This window comes from Acartia tonsa, chromosome 11, assembly GCF_053477335.1.
Source record: "Acartia tonsa isolate MP-2025a chromosome 11, ASM5347733v1, whole genome shotgun sequence".
Lineage (NCBI taxonomy): Eukaryota > Metazoa > Arthropoda > Copepoda > Calanoida > Acartiidae > Acartia > Acartia tonsa.
In genome coordinates this window covers 49,024,801-49,045,108 of record NC_137270.1, presented here as the reverse complement: position 1 = coordinate 49,045,108, position 20,308 = coordinate 49,024,801, and the positions used below count along the sequence as shown (strand labels likewise).

General features: G+C 31.5%; 1 protein-coding gene across 3 annotated transcripts in view; it reads right to left on the bottom strand.

Annotated features, from left to right (window-relative positions):
• The window catches only part of LOC145332833 (uncharacterized), a 36,450-nt gene extending 21,693 nt beyond the window's left edge, over nt 1–14,757 (bottom strand). For all 3 annotated transcript variants that reach the window (XM_080177900.1, XM_080177899.1, XM_080177898.1), the window contains exons 1-8: nt 14,626–14,757; nt 13,435–13,518; nt 11,030–11,061; nt 9,997–10,039; nt 8,918–8,976; nt 8,060–8,156; nt 7,220–7,299; nt 821–908 (exon numbers count right to left, since the gene is read on the bottom strand). In XM_080177900.1, coding sequence (XP_080034026.1) covers nt 821–908; nt 7,220–7,299; nt 8,060–8,156; nt 8,918–8,976; nt 9,997–10,039; nt 11,030–11,061; nt 13,435–13,518; nt 14,626–14,634 — 492 coding nt within the window. In that variant the 5' untranslated portion in view covers nt 14,635–14,757. The remainder of the gene's footprint in view (nt 1–820; nt 909–7,219; nt 7,300–8,059; nt 8,157–8,917; nt 8,977–9,996; nt 10,040–11,029; nt 11,062–13,434; nt 13,519–14,625) is intronic.
• Nucleotides 14,758–20,308: the final 5,551 nt, after the last annotated feature.

The following is a 20,308-nucleotide window of genomic DNA, read 5'->3' as shown; positions in this document are numbered from 1 at the left end:
GATTTTACAGGGGCTGCTGTGGTGGTTGTTATATATTCTCTATCCTAGATAGTTAGATAGATAGATAGTTAGATAGATGGATAGATAGATAGATAGATAGATAAATAGATAGATAGATAGATAGATAGATATATATATAGATAGATAGATAGATAGATAGATAGATAGATAGATAGATAGATAGATAGATAGATAGATAGATAGATAGATAGATAGATAGATAAATAGATAGATATATAGATAGTTAGATAGATAGGTAGATAGATAGATAGTTAGATAGATAGAGTAAAGCCCACTGATGATGAGGGTGTGGTTGATTTTACAGGGGCTGCTGTGGTGGTTGTTATATATTCTCTATCCTAGATAGATAGATAGATAGATAGATAGTTAGTTAGATAGATAGATAGAGTGTATCCCCCTCCCCCTGATGAAGGGGTTGTTGACTTTACAGGGGCTGCTGTGGTGGTTGTTATACATTCTCTATCCTAGATAGATAGATAGTTAGTTAGATAGATAGATATATAGATAGATAGGTTAATTGATAGATTGTTCATCTGTCCTTCTGTCTAAAATACTTATCCTATAACAAACATATAAGCTAGGAAACATTTCACCTATCCATCTGTCTATCCATATGTCTGTCTCTTTGACTAATGTCTGTCTGTCCATCTGTCTGTTATAATTACCTTCAGCATACATCCAAACTGCTAGGACACATTTCATCTATTTGTCTTTCCATCTGTCTATCTATATATCTGTCTGTTCATCTGTCTATCTTTCTGTCTGTATGTCTGTCCATTTGGCTGTATGTAATGCTCACCTTACAACAGACATCCAAACTGCTGGGACACATTTCATCAGATGAATCAAGAATACCAAAGTTAGGCTCTTGGTTAGATAATCCACTCCTAAAAGAATTTATACTTAAATTGATATACAGAGAGATGTATGAATCCTGTCTGTTTGTACTGATGGATCTTGCTAACTGCAAAACTGATATTTACAGGATAGCCTCTCATTGGTCCTGAGAAGCTTTATATCTATATTGGGGGAGGATACAGCAACACTCCCAAGAGAAATGACCCCCCCAAAAGAAGGTGTTATTAAACCTTCTCAAGTGCTCCTATGGGTGTAGCTGCCAGTAGATAGATATCAGAATAATTAGAGAGAGACATAGGTATAGATTAGGGTTAGGCCGGATATCCGGCCGGATATCCGGCCATTTTCAATATCCGGCCGGATACCGGATATTGAAACTATCCGGCCGGATATCCGGCTCTATAATTTTTTATACTTTACACCAAAAATCTCTGCTTTTTAAAATCTTAAATGGCTATAATTTTCTTATTATTGAAGCTAGAAGAACATTTTTTCTGAATAAGTTTAACTTTATGTAAATTTATATAAGATTTCTGAAGAAATTTTTTTTTTACTACTTTAATATCTGGTAATTTGGCCGGTTATCCGGCCAGATATCCGGTAACCGGCCGGATATCCGGCATTTGAAATCAGCCGGATATCCGGTATCCGGCCAAAAAAGTATTCGGCCCAACCCTAGTATAGATAGATGTAAGATAACTAAATATATAATAATATCCATAATACATAATACATTCAAGAAAGAACTAAACAAAAAAGGTTCGACTTTAATATCCTAAATGAGGTTTTTTAAAAATTATTTTATGAAGGTGTTTACTTCCTAGATGTAAAATTCACTTTCAGGTTAAAAACATTTAGGGAAGGTGAAACACATTCTTGCAGGCTTTACTCACCAATTTACTCCACACTATAAAAAGCTTAGTCTTTGTAGAGTTTCACATTAAAAGAAATTTCAATTGATAAATTGGCTGCTTTATCTTAATAGAAGAAGAAAAACCAGCTTTTCAGCAAAGTTCTCTAACTTAAATATACTTTGGCAAATGTCTGCTAAAATGTATTACTAAATCTAGGTAGATGACGAATTGGTCTATAAGATTTCTGATTGTAATATTTGTTGTGCAAGTATAATAATAGTGTGATATCTATATCTAATAATGTTTGTTTAAATTTTCTAAAAAATAAACATGCACTGACTATAATTGTTTAGTTTATGAATGTTAATAATTAGTTTGGATATTTATAATTCACTACATCCTCTCAGCAATACCCTGAAGTCTCAGTACAGCCTCAATGATAAAGTCAAAAATTCCAATGATACATAACCTAACCATAACCCAAGACTGCTTCCAATTTCAATAATCAGTCTAAAAGTATCATAACCATTTGTCTCATGTTCAATTCTCATAACATCAGTAAACTTAAATTGAGCCCAGTTTTGAACATAAGTTGCCTTTGCATTATGTACTATTTGAACAGTGTAAATCAGCTGTTTGCAGGGAGGCATGCACCATTCTGATTCATTCTTGGAATCTATCATGAATAAGGTATCAGTTGCAATACTATCAATTAGTAATTTCGCCTTTGCAGCAGTATTTCTATCTTTAAAACCAATTTGTTTTGTGCAAACAATTGATGAAACATTTTCTTCTTGTCTAAACCATGGTGGTAAACATCCAAGAACCTTTTTGAACAATTTAGATAGGCATTTTCAATACATTCAGAGTATCCTGAAGCACTGGGATAATTTTTACAATTTCCACTATCATTACGCTTTTCTAAAGCTGTGGTTGTTACACTAGCCAATAATGATGTGCTTTGACTGGACTTGATTATTTCAGGAATAGCAATGTTGTCCCCTTTCATTGACAATGTATTTAGCCTGTGATTAGTAAACCTTTGAGGGTCAATCAGATGAAGGGGTTCATCTCTTTTCAGTCCAATGTATAATATCTGTCTACAATTTCATAACAAACAGTAAATGGTTGAAAATGCTTCAACATGATTATTTTCTCTTTATTCTGCTTGTAGAATTCAATATGTTTAGTGTTAATGTTGGTGATGTTAAGAATATCAGATTCAAGTTCACTCCAAGTTGAATTATATTTTCCTTGCCAAGAGATGGAGTTGTCGAAGCCATTAACCTCTCCAGACAATAAAGATATATACCATTCATATCCCAATTCTCTACCTCTTGAACCATTAAAAAACCTGTGATCACAAAACATTATCCTTGGTCGATAACTCTCATCCCAAATTTTTTGTGAAGTGGTTATTACGGTAGGAGATTCATGATATCTTTGAAGAAATGTAACTGCCTGATACATAAATACAGCTAGAGAAAATATTTGTAATGTATTGCGTATTAAACCTAACGTGTTCATTGTTTTAATGTTATTGATTATACATAATTTAGAGAAAGATTTGTTTGAAAGTGTTTTTAACTAGATTAATGTATAGTGGATACTAGCTGAAGCATTCAAGTATGGAAAGTAAATTGAAACAAGCATAGTGTCTTCAGAAGAAGCATACTTATGGATAAGTTTCATAAAACTAAACTTGCATTGCAATGGAAGGTTGCGGCATACTTTATTTGTAGCTTTCCCAAAAGTGATAGACATTGCTTTGATTACTGTAATTCATAACCCTAAATCAGCTCATACCAATAACGAAATTAATTCGGAAGAAAATCACGAAACCTATACGTGTTTTTCAGCTGTTGTTGGGGGGCAACACATCGTAAAATTGACGACCTGTCCATTTATCCCCCAAATATTATTTTAGATTTATTTTGCTTGTTGGTTATACCTTATTCCTGACCCTAAATGAACCCTCCTCTCTAGATTTTCTTTCTCATTTTGTTGTTTAAACCTAGAGAACTTCAACAAACTTGTATTTTGAAAAGGGGCAATTGTACACAAGTGGAAATTGAAACATTTTAATATTGCCATTCTGGCAGGCACAGGATGCGAGAAAACCTTGCTGGTTCATCCAGGTATTGATTAAGATATTTGCATTTGGACCTTAAGAAAGCTATAAAAGTGATTAAATATGCAAAAATAATAAAAACCAAATGGAGAAGACAAACCGGACAGAAGCATATGGGGAGCTCTTGTCAGGTCCTAATGCTCCAAAAAGGAGTAAAGAGCCAAAGAAGATGAATGTATAAATATGAGTGTCTATGACAACTTGAAGTTTCATGTCTGATGTCCAAGTCTCCAGGAAACTTTCAATGTAATTTTGACTTAAATTTTTGTCAGGATCAAGGTGTTAGTAAAGGTAACAATTACAGTGAATGTTTAAATGTTGCAAAATTTTCATATAATAAGATACTCACACAGTGATTAAGACCTCTAGATACTATAAATAGGAGTTGACACAATAGGTGTGGGCCATTTAACCCCCATTACCCAATGTAATAGAAGAGCTAAGGGCCTAATCTTTTAGGGTTAAATTACCATCAAAACATTAATTGTAGAAAAGGTTTGCCATGTTACAATAAATAATTTAATTTTATGTAAAATGTAAGTCTTATAAAAGCCTAACATATTGATTTGACAAACAAAATGTTTAATTTTTTGGGAGGGTTATTCTTTCCATACCCTTTTGTTGCCACTAATTTGAAACCTTTGTGTAATTTTTCATAATTTAACCATATTCAATTTGTATTTTTAATTAAATTAAAAGTATTTTAAATGTATAATGAGTTATAATTTCCCAATTATCATTGCATTGATAGATAGGCAGACAGACAGACAGTTAGATTAATAGATAAACAAATAGATAGACAGAAAGACAAACAGATAGATTAACAGTTAAACAAATATATAGATAGATAGATAGATAGATAGACAATTGCCTAATGTCCATCACTCATTAGCCATCGGTTATAATTTCCTAATAGATTGATAGACCGATAGATTAATAAATTAACATATAGATAGAGATAGATAGACAATTACCTATTGTCTATCAGTCCATATCCATCGGTTATAATTTCCCAATTTTCATTGCATTTATAGATAGACAGACATATAGATTAATAGATAAACAAATAGATAGATAGATAGACAATTACCTAATGTCCATCAGTCCATATCCATCGGTTATATTCTCACCATTTTCATCGCATAATTAGATAGACAGACAAACAGACAAATTAATAGATAAACAAATAGATAGATAGATAGACAATTACCTAATGTCCATCAGTCCATATCCATCAGTTATAATCTCCCCATTTTCGTTGCAATGGTAGATAGACAGACAGATTTATAGATATACACAAAGACAGATAGATAAACATATAGATAGATAGATAGATAAACAATTACCTAATGTCCATCAGTCCATATCCATCAGTTATAATTTCCCAATTTTCATTGCATTGATAGATAGTCAGAAATACAGACAGTTAGATTAATAGATAAACAAATAAATAGACAGAAAGACAAACAGATAGATTAATATATAAACATATAGATAGAATGATAGACAATTACCTTATGTCCATCAGTCCATATCCATCGGTTATAATCTCCCCATTTTCGTCTCATAGATAGATAGACAGACAGATAGATTAATAGATAAACAAATATATAGATAGATAAATAGACAATTACCTAATGTCCATCAGTCCATATCCATCAGTTATAATTTCACTATTTCCATCACATTTATAGATAGGCAGACATACAGACAGTTAGATGAACAGATAAACAAATAGATAGATAGATAGATAGATAATTACCTAATATCCATCAGTCCATATCCATTAGTTATAATCTCTCTATTTTCGTCGCATTTATAGATAGACAGACAGATAGATTTATAGAAAAATTTATAGAAAGATAGTTAGATAGACAATTACCTAATGTCCATCAGTCCATAACCATCAGTTATAATCTTTCAATTTTCATCACATTTATAGATAGACAGACATACATACACATAGATAGATTAATAAACAAATAGATAGACAATTATCTAATGCCCATATCAGTCCATGTCCATCGGTTATTATCTCGCCATTTTCATTGCATTGGTACATAGACAGACATACAGACAGATGGATTAATAGAAAAACAAATAGATAGATAGATAGACAATTACCTAATGTCCATCAGTCCATAACCATCAGTTATAATTTCACCATTTCCATCACATTTATAGATAGACAGACAGGTAAATTAATAGATAAACAAATATATAGATAGATAGATAGACAATTACCTAATGTCCATCAGACCATAACCATCATATATAATCTTTCAATTTCCATCACATTTATAGATAGACAGACCTACATATACATAGATATATTAATAAACAAATAGATAGACAATTACCTAATGTCCATCAGTCCATATCCATCGGTTATAATTTTCCCATTTTCGTCGCATTTATAGATAGACAGACAGATAGATTTATAAATAAACAAATAGATAGATAGATAGACAATTACCTAATGTCCATGTCCATCGGCTATTATCCCGCAATTTTCATCACATTTATAGATAGACAGACAGATAAATTAATAGAATAACATATAGATAGATGGATAGACAATTACCTAATGTCCATAAGTCCATATCCATCGGTTATAATCTCCCCATTTTCATCGCACTGATATATAGGCAGACAAACAGACAGATTGATAGATAAACAAATAGATAGACAGACAGACAGACAGATGGATTAATAGATAAACAAATAGATAGATAGATAGGTAGACAATTACCTAATGTTCATCAGTACATAACCATCGGTTATAATTTCCTCATATCATTGCATAGATGGATAGACCGATAGATTAATAGATAACACAGACAGATAGATAGAGTAATAGATAAACAAATAGATAGATAGATAAACAATTACCTAATGTCCATAAGTCCATAACCATCGGTTATAATCTCCCCATTTTCGTCACATTTATAGATAGACAGACAGATATATTTATAGATAAACTTATAGATAGATAGACAATTACCTAATGTCCATCAGTCCATACCATCAGATATAATCTTTCAATTTTCATCACAATTGTAGATAGACAGACGTACAGATAGATTTATAGATAAACAAATAGATAGATAGATAGACAATTACCTAATGTCCATCAGTCCATATCCATTAGTTATAATCTCCCTATTTTCGTCGCATAGATAGATAGATAGACCGATAGATTAATGTATAAACATATAGATAGATAGATAGACAATTACCTAATGTCCATCAGACCATAACCATCATATATAATCTTTCAATTTTCATCACATTTATAGATAGACAGACATACATACACATAGATATATTAATAAACAAATAGCTAGACAATTACCTAATGTCCATCAGTCCATATCCATCGGTTATTATCTCCCCATTTTCGTCGCATTGGTAGTAAGGCACACACTCATACCCCTAGAAGAAACAATGGGTACTTTTTACATAGAACTTTGGGTACTTTTTACATAGAACTTTGGGTACTTTCATATAATTTTGATTGGTTGATTCAAAACTACAAGTATCCTAACCATTATCTCTAATGTACACAAAGGGTATTTTGTTTATAATAATTGGGAATCTACTTTAAATTATTCTGTATTGTCTTATCCCTTAAGATATCTAAAAATTATGGCGAAAAAGTTTGCACATTGCTAGTTTGTACAACTGAATCAAGTTTTAGTAACCATCGAAAATATCATGTTTATTATTTGTTATATGATGTTGTTGTTCTCTTTCAAAGTAACCCCACCCCTCCATATTATTTTAGTAATAAATATGAGGGAGGGGGGGGGGGGGCTAGGGTCAGAGTTTTTACCCAAAAGATTAACCCGAATGGTAAGCTCCTAACCCTGCAGGGCCTTCTCGTAAAGTGGCCTATAACTCAATTTATAATAACATTTAGAGAAAAAAAAACACTAAAACTCGAAATCCTACAAACTAAGGGGCTGGGGTTAAATACTCGACTCGGCACTTTTTTGTGAAACATCAAAATAATGGCAAATCTACTCTATAATTCACTTTGTCTGTCCGTCCATCAGCCCCTTTTTCAGTTTTTATTGAAGAAAAGTGATTTTCTCAGCTGTTATTCAAGATAAATTACTGATTTTTTGTGTAGATATACCCTTATTAATTAGTATGTTAGTGTCTCTCTCTATCTATCTGTCTATCTACTTACCCTATTCTTATAGTGTTCACATTTCAAATTCTGGGCAGCCTTGATCACTTGGATAACCTTCAGCTCTTCATGGAGTTCCATCATTGCAGGCTCAGAGCTGGAATAGAATAGAATAGATAGATAGATAGATAGATATATAGATATATATATATATATATAGATAGATAGATAGATAGATAGATAGATAGATAGATAGATAGATAGATAGATAGATAGATAGATAGATAGATAGATAGATAGATAGATAGATAGATAGATAGATAGATAGATAGGTAGATAGATAGATAGATAGATAGATATATAGATAGATAGATAGATAGATAGATAGATAGATAGATAGATAGATAGATAGATAGATAGATAGATAGATAGATAGATAGATAGATAGATAGATAGATAGATAGATAGATAGATAGATAGATAGATAGATAGATAGATAGATAGATAGATAGATAGATAGATATATAGATAGATAGATAGATAGATAGATAGATAGATAGATAGATAGATAGATAGATAGATATATATATATAGATAGATAGATAGATAGATAGATAGTTATATAGATAGATAGATAGATAGATAGATAGATAGATATATAGATAGATAGATAGATAGATAGATATATAGATAGATAGATAGATAGATAGATAGATAGATAGATAGATAGATAGATAGATAGATAGATAGATAGATAGATAGATAGATAGATAGATAGATAGATAGATAGATAGATAGATAGATAGATAGATATATAGATAGATAGATAGATAGATAGATAGATAGATTGTTAGATATATAGATATATAAATAGAGAGATAGATTGATAGATAGATAGATAGATAAATATATAGATACCTAGGAGAAATCATCTTTCCACAATCGTCATCGCCTGGCAACTGAGTAATCTCAATTTCCTAAAAAAAAAAATATTATTTTTTTTTATGACGTCACATGGCAGATTTTTAAGACACTTTGTAAAGATTACGTGGCATATTGGACTGTAAATTATGATTGTGGTACCCAAAGTTTTAGAATCATGCTCCCAAATACGCTAGCTTACATTTTTGGGTACTTTTATAAGTTGGTTCAATATGGCAGTGTTTCAACATTGTCTAAATATAAAAGGGGTAATTTTGTTTATCATCTTTTCTGAAAAGTTTGAAAATAATAGATGATTCTAACATGCCTAAATTAAAAATATCATAGCTATCCTTTACGGACGGACGGACGGATCTAGCTTAAATGTAAAAATGTTTTTGCTACAAAAAGTGCGTTTATAGTTATTTATCGCATCGTATTATAGACAGTTTTCCGCGAATAGTAAAATATAGAAAGTAGTGGACTTATTACAGGTTTGTTGGTCCTTGGAATAAGAAGGATAAGGCTAATAAGATTAATCCTATAAAATTTGTTTTATTAGAAAATTACCTTAAATTATATGCGATACATAACTTTCCACTATGGCTTAGAACTGGTTCTAATCCAGTAGAAATTCACCGGATTCGAAGCCATACTGCAATAATTATTTATCGTATCGTATTATAGACAGCTTTCCGAGAATATTAAAAAGAAAAATTAAAACCAGATGACCCGTGCTAACAAAAGAGGTATTAATTATATTATTTTTATATTAGTGTTTGCAGAAAATTGACTATAATTCGCAATATGATACATAACCTTCCATTATGGCCCTAAACTGGTTCTAATCCAGTAGAAATTTACCGGATTCGAAGCTATACTGCAATAATTATTTATCGTATCGTATTATAGACAGCTTTCCGCGAATATATAATGTACAATTTTAAGATTTTAAAAAAATACTCGTAGAAAAGTGGATATAAAACGATGCTGGACATAATTTTTCAGTATGGCTGAGAACCGGTTCTAAACCAGTGGAAATTAGTCAGGTTCGAAGCCACTCTAAAATTTTTAACCTTAAATCCGTCACCACTTTTACCGCTACCAAGATCTCCATATCTTAAATAATATATACTTTAGCGTAAAAAGTACAATAAACTGTTATGCTTTAATATTATAAAAAGTCGTTATCAATAGCAAGAAATAATAATTTTATTTAAAAGTAACATGGTGTTTGTGAGTCTGTTTGTCTGTCTATCCTTATACTAAAGGATCTTATAGGGGTTGTGAAGGTTTTTTTCATTTAAAAAAAAAGTGGAGGGTGAATCCCTCCTCCCTCTTTCTTTAAGTACCCCTAGAGGCTAAACTCGTCAATAGAAAAGGAGCAATTCATCCTTTCTCACCCTTGCAACAGGGGTGTAAAAGGGCAAGGAGTAATAATTACTCCACCTAAAAATCTGCAAGGGTAATATAAAACAAGGATGATAACATCCATAAAAGCGAAGCACCGAAACGGTAGGACAAACGGACATTAACACTTGTATAGTGTCTGAATTGAATAAACAGAACATAAAAGTATAAGGGTCGAAGCAAAATTGTATATATATTTGTTGAAAAACTGCTTGATACAGGATAATGTTTATGGACATACTTACATTTTTAGGACTTGATTATAGAGTTGCTTCGCTTATAATATTGTTATTTGTTGTTCCAGGAATCAATATACCAAAAATCAGATCAAACGGATAATTAGATCACTTAAAAATTTGTTGTTAAAAAAGTAGAAAAATCGACATGTTTAAAATGGACGTACGGACATTCTGGTAATGATTATAGAGTTGCTACGCTTTCTAAATCGTACCCAACTACTACAGGAACCATTATGCAAAGTTTGAAATCGATAGGACAATTCTAACATGCCTAAATTAACGAATAAAAGCTATCTATCTCGGACGGACCGACCCTAATTATAGAAAAGCTTCGCTTTTAAAAATAAAATATATTACTCCTTTACTTACATCCCCTCCTATTGAAAGCCCTGGATTGCAGTCATAAAATTGTTTCATGATATTTTTGTAGATTAGTTTCGCTACGATTTATGAAATTTACCTTGCCGAGTCAAGACCAGTTCCAAAAATGTCCTAAAAAATATAAGATAATTATTAGTATTATGGAATCATGGTAAGAAAATGAAGAAGTGGGTTCCGTATTATTATCACAGTAGCTTTTAATAGGTTATTTTAGGTTAGGTTAGGTAAAGGATTGTCCATATAGGAATAGAAATAGGAATAGGTCTAATAACCCAGGATAACTAAGGGGAAGCCAATTGCTCCTTTACTGTCCAAACACCCAGGGTATTAGGTTAAGTAACACCCATTAGAAAACCAGGGTATTAGGTTAAGTAACACCCAACAAACACCCAGGGTATTAGGTTAGGTAACGACTAACAGACAACCAACTCTTAAATCGTACAACCTTTGTCTGGAGGTCCCAACTGTGCATGGTAAGGAGTTGCGCCTGTTTATAGGCCAAAGCACTCTACCCATTCGAAATATTAATGTTACGCATGTGACATAGCAGGAGTTGGAGAATTTTTAACATCTTTAGTTTTGACGCGGTGTTGATTATAAATGTACATGAATATGTAACCCTATGAAAACCAGGAATCTAAAGGGATAAGACAATTGCCGATAAATTGATGGATACCCCAATGATGATACACAAAATTACCCCTTCTGTAGATTACAATTATTGGTTGAAACGTATAAACACTAAACTTAATGTCAAAATTCACTTCAAAGTATCCAAAGTTGTTAAGGCAACGAATAAGAAAACATTATTGAAAAACTTTGGGGACTCAAGTAAAAAAAAACACCCCATTGACCCTTCTCTTTCTGTATGGAAATCCTAACTTCCTAATTTTGCATAATTGCACATGAGAAAATATCATATTATAGTCATTTTTCCGCTAATTAGATGGTTTACAACCGGTTCTAATCCAGCGGATAATAATCGGATTCGAAGCCCTTATGGACAATGCATTATTGGACAAAATATCCAACAAAATAAACTTTCTAAATTTGATCAACTTTAAAAAACAAATATTTTAATTAAAATTAGATTTTTGATAAACTTTTTTAAAAAAAATAAAATTAAAGTTATGATTAATTTCAGCTGGAATTAAACCGGTTTTCTTACGTAAAGAAAAAAAAAACTTGATATTTTTTTATTATTTCAAGCTAAAAGTGTACAAACTTAAATAGGGAATCACGAAGCCTTTAAAATCACGCAACCTTTAAATCACGAAAATTTAAAAATCTAGGAATCGATCTAGCACCGCAATTAATAGACAAATCTTAATGAAACTTGATGGAAATATGTAGGATAAAAGCATATTGAGAAAAAAAAACACGAAAACTTAAAATCTAGGAATCGATCTAGCACCCAAAGTAACAGACAGATGGACAAAACAATGTATAGATTAGATGTATATATGTCAAAGGAATCTTTACTAAAAATTTCAGCTGTCTATCTTGAATAGGAGCCGAGTAAATCACGTTTCCCCCAAAATGTTTCAGACATACATACATACAGACGCACATTTCAAATTATGGGGTAGCTTTGCTACTTAAAAAGCGTAGCAACTGTATAACTTACATTGATAATTTCGGTCTAGCTTATTTTTGTTTATCATAATTGGGATTGTAGATTAATTCATCATCCATTGTCTTATCCCTTAAGATCCCTGGTTGAAGAAATGCAAGAATGACATAAAAGCGGAGCTGTAAAATAGGGTTGTACCGGATATCCGGCCATTTTCAATATCTAGCCTGATACCAGATATCCGGATACCGGTAATTTGCTGGATAACCGGCGTTGGCCGGATATTTGGCCGGATACCGGATATCCGGCATTAGAAATCAGCCGGATATCCAGTTTTCGGAATCCGGCCAAAAAGTATCTGGCCCAACCCTACTTTAAAATTAAAAGGAAGGACAAACGGAAAATAACGTGTCAGAACTTAGTAAGTCTAAACAAACTTTTACATAAATCTGCTGCCTAATTGCTTAAATACAGTAATAGTTATTTCTCGCATTGTATTATAAACAGCGGCGCCGAAGTCACGAGCTAAATAAACTGGTTTTAATCTTATGATTGTACATTTTTATTGTAGAAAGCTGGATATAATACGATGCTAGATATAGTTTTTTCGTTTGGATGAAAACCGGTTCCTATCCACCGGATTCGAATGAATACGAGAAAAGGACATACTTTCATCATTAGGATTTGATTATAGAGATGCATAGCTTATAAAATTGTTATGGACGAACGGGTATCCCAATGCTGGAACCCAAACTTTTATAAACACATTGTTTCATTTGGTGACTCAAACAATAAGACTATTTGTTTAAAAATCTTGTTTGGTTAATTCAAACTAAAAGTGTCTAAACGTTTCAACCAATAATTGTAATGGGTGCAAGAGAGCAAGAGAGCGTAGCAACTGTATAACTTACATTAATCATATCCGGATCTAATTCGACGGCTAGCCCGACTGAGGCCGCGCCGACAATTAATAACACTCCACTCCATATGTATTTCTAAAAAAAACATAAAATAGTTATTTATTGCATCGTATTATAGACAGCTTTTATTATTTATATTTTAAGGGGGGGGGGGGGTTATTGCTTGAAAGGTTACTTTAAGGGAAATCGCAACACAAGAATATCATAATCCACAAGTAGCGCCGCAATAACAAGCTGAAAATATTTCAATATTACATCTAATCTTATTACATATTTAGTAAATGTAATTTTTAAGAGACAATAGACAATACTTGGATTTTTATACCTTATTATCATGTACTCTAATAAAATTAAACTAGAAGCGGGCTAAAATAACATTCACCATCCCTCCATCCTCCTAAATTACTAAATTTACTCTCCAACTATTGGAACTATTAACGAACTGACCAATAAATAGCAAACTTTTTTGACGACAATTAATCCTATGTCATATTATCCACGTATATTCTCTTCATCCATTAGTTATAAATCCTTATTTTAAAGTAATAGGATGTGTGTTTGTATGTCTGTCTGCTGAACTGATCGGGTTCTCCTTAACAAGGTAGGTCCCGGGAAGGTTTATAACTATTTTGTGGGAGGGTTCCACCACCCTTCCAAGAGAAATCCCCCCTAGAAAAAAATTACCCCCTCAAAAACAAATTTAAAAAAAAAATAAACTAAAATCAAAAATGGGTTGAGGTCTCTAGGGGCGTCGCTATTAGTAACTATAAAAAGGGAAGCAATAAAAGTTCAAATGCAAAATCAAAGAAAAAGTTTAGCCTAAAATAATACAAAACCTTTATGACAACTATAAAGACAGCGAATAAAAATGGAATTAGGAATTATACATTATTTATAGAGTAGTTCAAGCTTACTAAAATAGTTATATTTATCATATTATAGACAGCAATTCGCGGATTATAAAATGAAACATTATAAAATTAAAACCAGTTTTATTAGACCCAAGGGGTCTTCAGGGCTCACTAAACTAGTTTATTCTTTAATTTTTAATCTTAATATCCTCAGAAAGCTGTCTATAATACGATGCGATAAATAACTATTTTAATAACTTAAAAACAGCTAAAATAAAACATAAAAAACACAAAAATTATAAGAAAAACAAATAAAAATGTAAAATCTTACCCGTCCCATTATAAGTTGAGTTATAGACTAGTTTCTTCTTGAAAATAATGAATACACAGCTTGTATCAGTCCCCAAAATTCTAACTAGTTCCCACATGTGTGTTCTAAGTTTATATACAACATATGTAAAAATACCCAGAGATTTAGGAAAAACCTTCAGTTTAACAAGGATGACAACATCCATAAAAGCAAAGCACTGAAACGGTAGGACAAACAGACATTAACACTTGTAGAGTGTCAGAACTGAATAATCATTATATAAATGTATAAGAGTCAAAGCAAAATTGTTAGTAAATTTGTTAAAAAAACTGCTTTATTCAGGATAATGTTTATGGACATACTTACATTTTTAGGACTTTATTATAGAGTTGCTTCGCTTATTACATTATACTTTGTTGTCCCAGGAATCAATATACCAAATTATAGAAAAGTGTTTATAAATACAGCATATGTCAAAATACCCAAGATTTAGGAAAAACCTACATTTTAAAAAGCGTAGCTATGCTATAAAGAAAGGGTCTATACGTCTGTAAAAGCGAAGGAACTCTATAATTAGAATATGTACGTCTTTAAATGTGTTAATATATACTGCATATGGCAAAATACCCAAGATTTAGGAAAAACTTTCATTTTAAAAAGCGTAGCTATGCTAAAAAAAAGGGGTCTATACGTCTTTAGAAGTGAAGATACTCAATAATTTGAGTCTATTTTAATTAAAAATCATCCATAAAAAAAGAATTTTTATGATAAAACTGTTTTTGAGATCTTAAACATCAACCTTACTTAAATTCTACAAATAAAATTATCAAATGAATTGTATGAAAATTTGAAATGTCTTTGTCTATTAATATTTTAATCATTTCAGGGATCTTAAGGGATAAGACAATAGACGATAAATTGATGTAAACCCCCAATTCCGACAAACAAAATTTTACAATTAGTAGATTAAAATCATTATACAAGTTTAAACACTACTTTATAATCAAAATCGGATCATGGAAAGAAAACGAATTTGCGGGTTTCGTTGTACTTTTCAATTATCCTATTTTTAGCCCCTGCGGAGGGCTCTAGCCCTGCGGGGCATATTTTCGAACCATGGATTATTAACATTTACTTAACCTAACCAAACCTAAAATAACTTTTCAAAAGCTACTGTAAAAATACAATGAAACCCGCAACTTCATTTTCTTTATATGACCCTCAAAATCTTATAATAAAAACCATCTTTTTTGGGCACATGTATAATTAACAGTCCAATGTCCCCTCCCTCCCATGACATATGCTTTAGTTTCGCTTCTATTAATTTTATTAATTCTTCAATGACCTAAATTTAGATCTATCTAATAAATATACAAGGGTAACTACATTCATAACTAGCAAAGCTCATTGATATAGAATACTGAATTAAATCCACAACCTATTATATATTGAGCTCAAAACCTCCTCTCATCAAAAAAAAAGAAAGTCGGGGGGTTGGAGTCGGTAGTTTATTATTTTAGTTTATATTAAATAGGCCCCCAATAGACATTAAACATGAGTATCCACCCCTCCCCCCCCCCCCCTTATTATTTTTCCTTATTTCAAAATTAGGGAGGGGGGGTTCTTAAAAGCCACTTAGAGTGAAAGCACTAAAAACGTGATTGGTCATTTGATTATTGACAGAAAACCAAAAGCATATATCTTTGATATAATTTAACATCAAGGATTTAAGGTATAAGACAATAGACGATTCATTAATACACAGTTGATGCATTTGTAAAAGTTTGATTACCTATATCCTCTCCCTCACTGCCTACAGAGCATCAAAAACGCACTGAATGATGGATACGTAAGTAATAAGTATATAATTATTAGACATGGAAATCCTCACAAATAAATGTAATCGCTAATCTTTTAATGCAAAATCCCTACGAGATACTAGCCCTGTAAGCCTCTCCTTATCTTAACTTAAACTAACCTAACCTTAAAATATCAAACTACTTTTTTGTCAAAAAGTTTGTGTGTTATCTCGATGCAATTTTAGGTTATCCGGCAAATTTTAAGATTATATTCAACAAAACAGACGGACAAACGAACGTTGACAAATTTAAAGTTACTTCACTTATATTATAAGATCAGAATCACGTAAAATTTGTTAGAATATCTATAAGATCAACATGTTTTGTCTTGTGTGTAAGAAATGGTTTCGACAGACTGACGGTTAATGTAACTTATGGGAAAATGGTGCTTTGGTTATAAAATCTTTTTCAATAGGGTTTTGAAACCGAAATTAATATCCGCTTGATTAGAAACGGTTCTCTGTCACACTGAAAAATAATGTATTGCATCGCACTACAGACAATTTTTCACGAGTATTAAAATATAATAAAATAAGATAAATATCAATTTAATTAGCCTAATAATTTTTCATTTTAATGTCCTAGGAAAGGTGTTTATAATACGATGCAATAAATAACTTGTTCTTCTTTTTTCTTTTATCAAAATTCAAACAATTTTTTATTGCTACGCTTTTTACGACCAAATTTTGTAAAATAAAAGACAGCTATGAAAAAAAGACATTATTAACAACATACTGACGGACAATGTGACTTATGGAATAATGGTCATTAAAATTAATCAGCCTTTACCTTAAATAGAAACCAAATAACTCCAAAAGTATTTAAAATACGTAGTCAGCCGTCTATCTTCAATAGCAAGTAAGTAAATCTTGGTAAATCTTGTGGTATAGTCCCTTTCGTGGCAACACCTCTTAAGGGGCGTTACGTCGTATTTTTCCATTAGTTTTTTTTAGGTTAGTTTTGGTTAAGTTAGGTTAGGAAATTGGCCCCGCGGGTTAAACGCTACTGTATAAAATACGACGAAACGTCCCTTAAGAGGCCAATCTTTATTTGAGATTAAGCGTTAGGGACAAACGAACAAACAACCAAAGTGAGTTATAAAGCAGCTTTATCTTTATATAATTGATTTTCAAAATACTTAATAAAATGTAAAATATTTAAAATCAATAGTAAAATATAAACATTTGTTTTATCTTAATATCAACTTGAAAATCAACAATTGCAAAAATAAGAGAAAAAACAAGGATGACAATATCCAATATGTGTCATATTATTTAGGGAGGGAGGGGACATTGGGCTGTTTTATTACACTAGTCCCCAAAGTTTTGTAATACTATTTTCATTTTCGTTGGCTTAAAAACAACTTTGGGGACTATTATTAAATTTTGATTGGTTGGTTCATTAAGTTGGGTGTACAAACGTTTTAACCACTAATTGTAATCTGCAGAAAGGATTATTATGTGTTTCATCATTTGGGATGTACATTAATTCATCGGCTATTGTCTTATCCCTTTAGATTCCTACATAAGCATCTAGGGGCCTATATTAAGAGTCGGTATAACAATAGTCTAGACTAAAACCATCTCAAAGACTTTAAGCATGAATTACTGTACGTACTTTCTATCGTAATAGAGTACCTTCGCTCAAAATTGCCCAAAAATTAAATATCATTGTTTTTCAAAAATAAAAAAATAAAAATTGCTTATTTTATTCATTTTTTTACCAAAATACTAGAATTTTCATATCATTTTTTGTCGGCAGAAAAATTGTCTATGCCAGCAGTTTTGCCCCTTTAAATAATCGCAGCATTTATTGTCATAGCATCAGTTCCAAAATTCTATCTTTAGTAGAAACTTGAAAATTAAATTCTACATGTGTTAAACTAAAGATTTCTAAAACGGCGTTTTAATATTAGTATTACAGAACAATTTTAAGCCTTGCTTGGGCTTTAATTTAATTGTTATTTTGAGTATTTTTCTATTTTTAAGAATCATATATGTTATACATTAAACAGATTTTTGTCATATGTGAAATTTAATTTTTCTTACTCAGTCATTTCATTTTGTTTTATTTAAGACAATCGTTTAATCAGTTTTTGCTTAGTTCATTTTTTTAAAAATGTATTTTAATTTTGTATCAATGCGTTAATGTATAACATTTTCCAGTATGGCTTTGAAACCGATTAATATCCGCTGGATTTGGACCGGTTCTCAGCCAAACTGAAAAATCATTTATAGCATTGTGTTACAGACAATTTTCCCCGGAAACTAACATAAAAATCATAAAATTTAGTGTCCCCGGAAAGCTGTTTATAATACAATGCGATAAATAACTATCATTGTATGTATTATTATTTATTACATCGTATTATAGACAGCTTTCCGTGAACATTAAAATGAAAAATTTAAAAATGTTTTGTAAGCCCCGATTGGCCGAAGGCCCGGGCTAACACAACTGGTAATAATTTTATGTCTTTTATGTTAATTTTCGTGGAAAATTGTCTATAATATGATACTATACATAATCTGTTAGTATGGCTGAGAACCGATTCTAATCCAGCGGATATTAATCGTTTTCGAAGCTATACTGAATAATAAATTTAATCTTTATATTGTTAAGGAGGGAGGGGACATTGGACTGTAAATCATATCGCCCCTCAAAGTTTATAGATATATTTTGTTGTTTTTTAGCTTAAAAACTTAATAGTGTCTAAGCTTTTCAACCAATAATTTGAATCAGGGTTAATTTTGTTTATCACAATTAGGGGTTATATAAATTTATCGTCCATTGTCTTATCCATGAAGATATTTCAGAATGTGATTTATTGTAATAGTTATTTAAACGCATCGTATTATAGACAGCTTTCTACGGTTATTAAAATATAAATTTATGTTTTATTAGCCCCGACGGGACAGGGCCTGTATTGTTGAAAATTGTCTGTAATACGATACGATACATGATGTTTAAGTATGGCACAGAACCGGTTCTATTCCAGCGGAATTTAAATGGTTTTAAAGCCTCTACTGGAATAGTGCTTAGTTTTCTAATCCTATTATATAAAGTAGTAAGGTTTTTTTGTGTCTATAGCTTAAGATTTTGATAACTGCCTAACCGATTGAATTCTCCATTTTAAGGCAGCTTCTTATAAGTCCCTGGTAATCTATAATACAAAGTAGAATGATGTTTGTCCGTCTGTCCGTCCGTCTGAAGCTTAAGATCTTTGTAACCACTGAACCGATTGGATTCTAATCTTCAGGGTATATACCTCCTGGTCCTGTGGTGGGTTTAGGCTATTTTCTTGGGGGGTGGGACACCCCTAACACCCCCCAAAAACAAAAAATCCCCCCCCCCTTTTTTTTGCAGAAGATTTCCTTAGTCCTTTTTTTTGCAGAAGATTTCTTTGGTCCTTATTTTTTATTTTTTTGCTGAAGATTTACCTGGTCCTTTTACGAATATCACCTAAATTTTTTTTGATCACCTCTTGGGGCGAAGCCGCTAGTAGTAAAATAAAGCATTTCTGTAGTATGTCAGTTATTATCTACTTGTCAAATATTATTTCGTCGATTTTTATCTATATAGGAAGAGGACATTGAACTATCATATACACTGGTATCCAAAGTTTTCTTAAGCTTAAAAACTTTGGAAACTTATATTGAATCTTGATTGGCTAGTCCAAAATTTTCAACCAATGATTTAAAATGATGAGAAGGGGTAATTTAGCATATCATCATTGAGGATTTATATATAATTATCGTCCATTGTCTTATCCCCCAAGAACCAGGAATCTAAAGGGATAAGACAATGACTGATGAATTAATGTACATTCCCAATGATGATAAAACAAA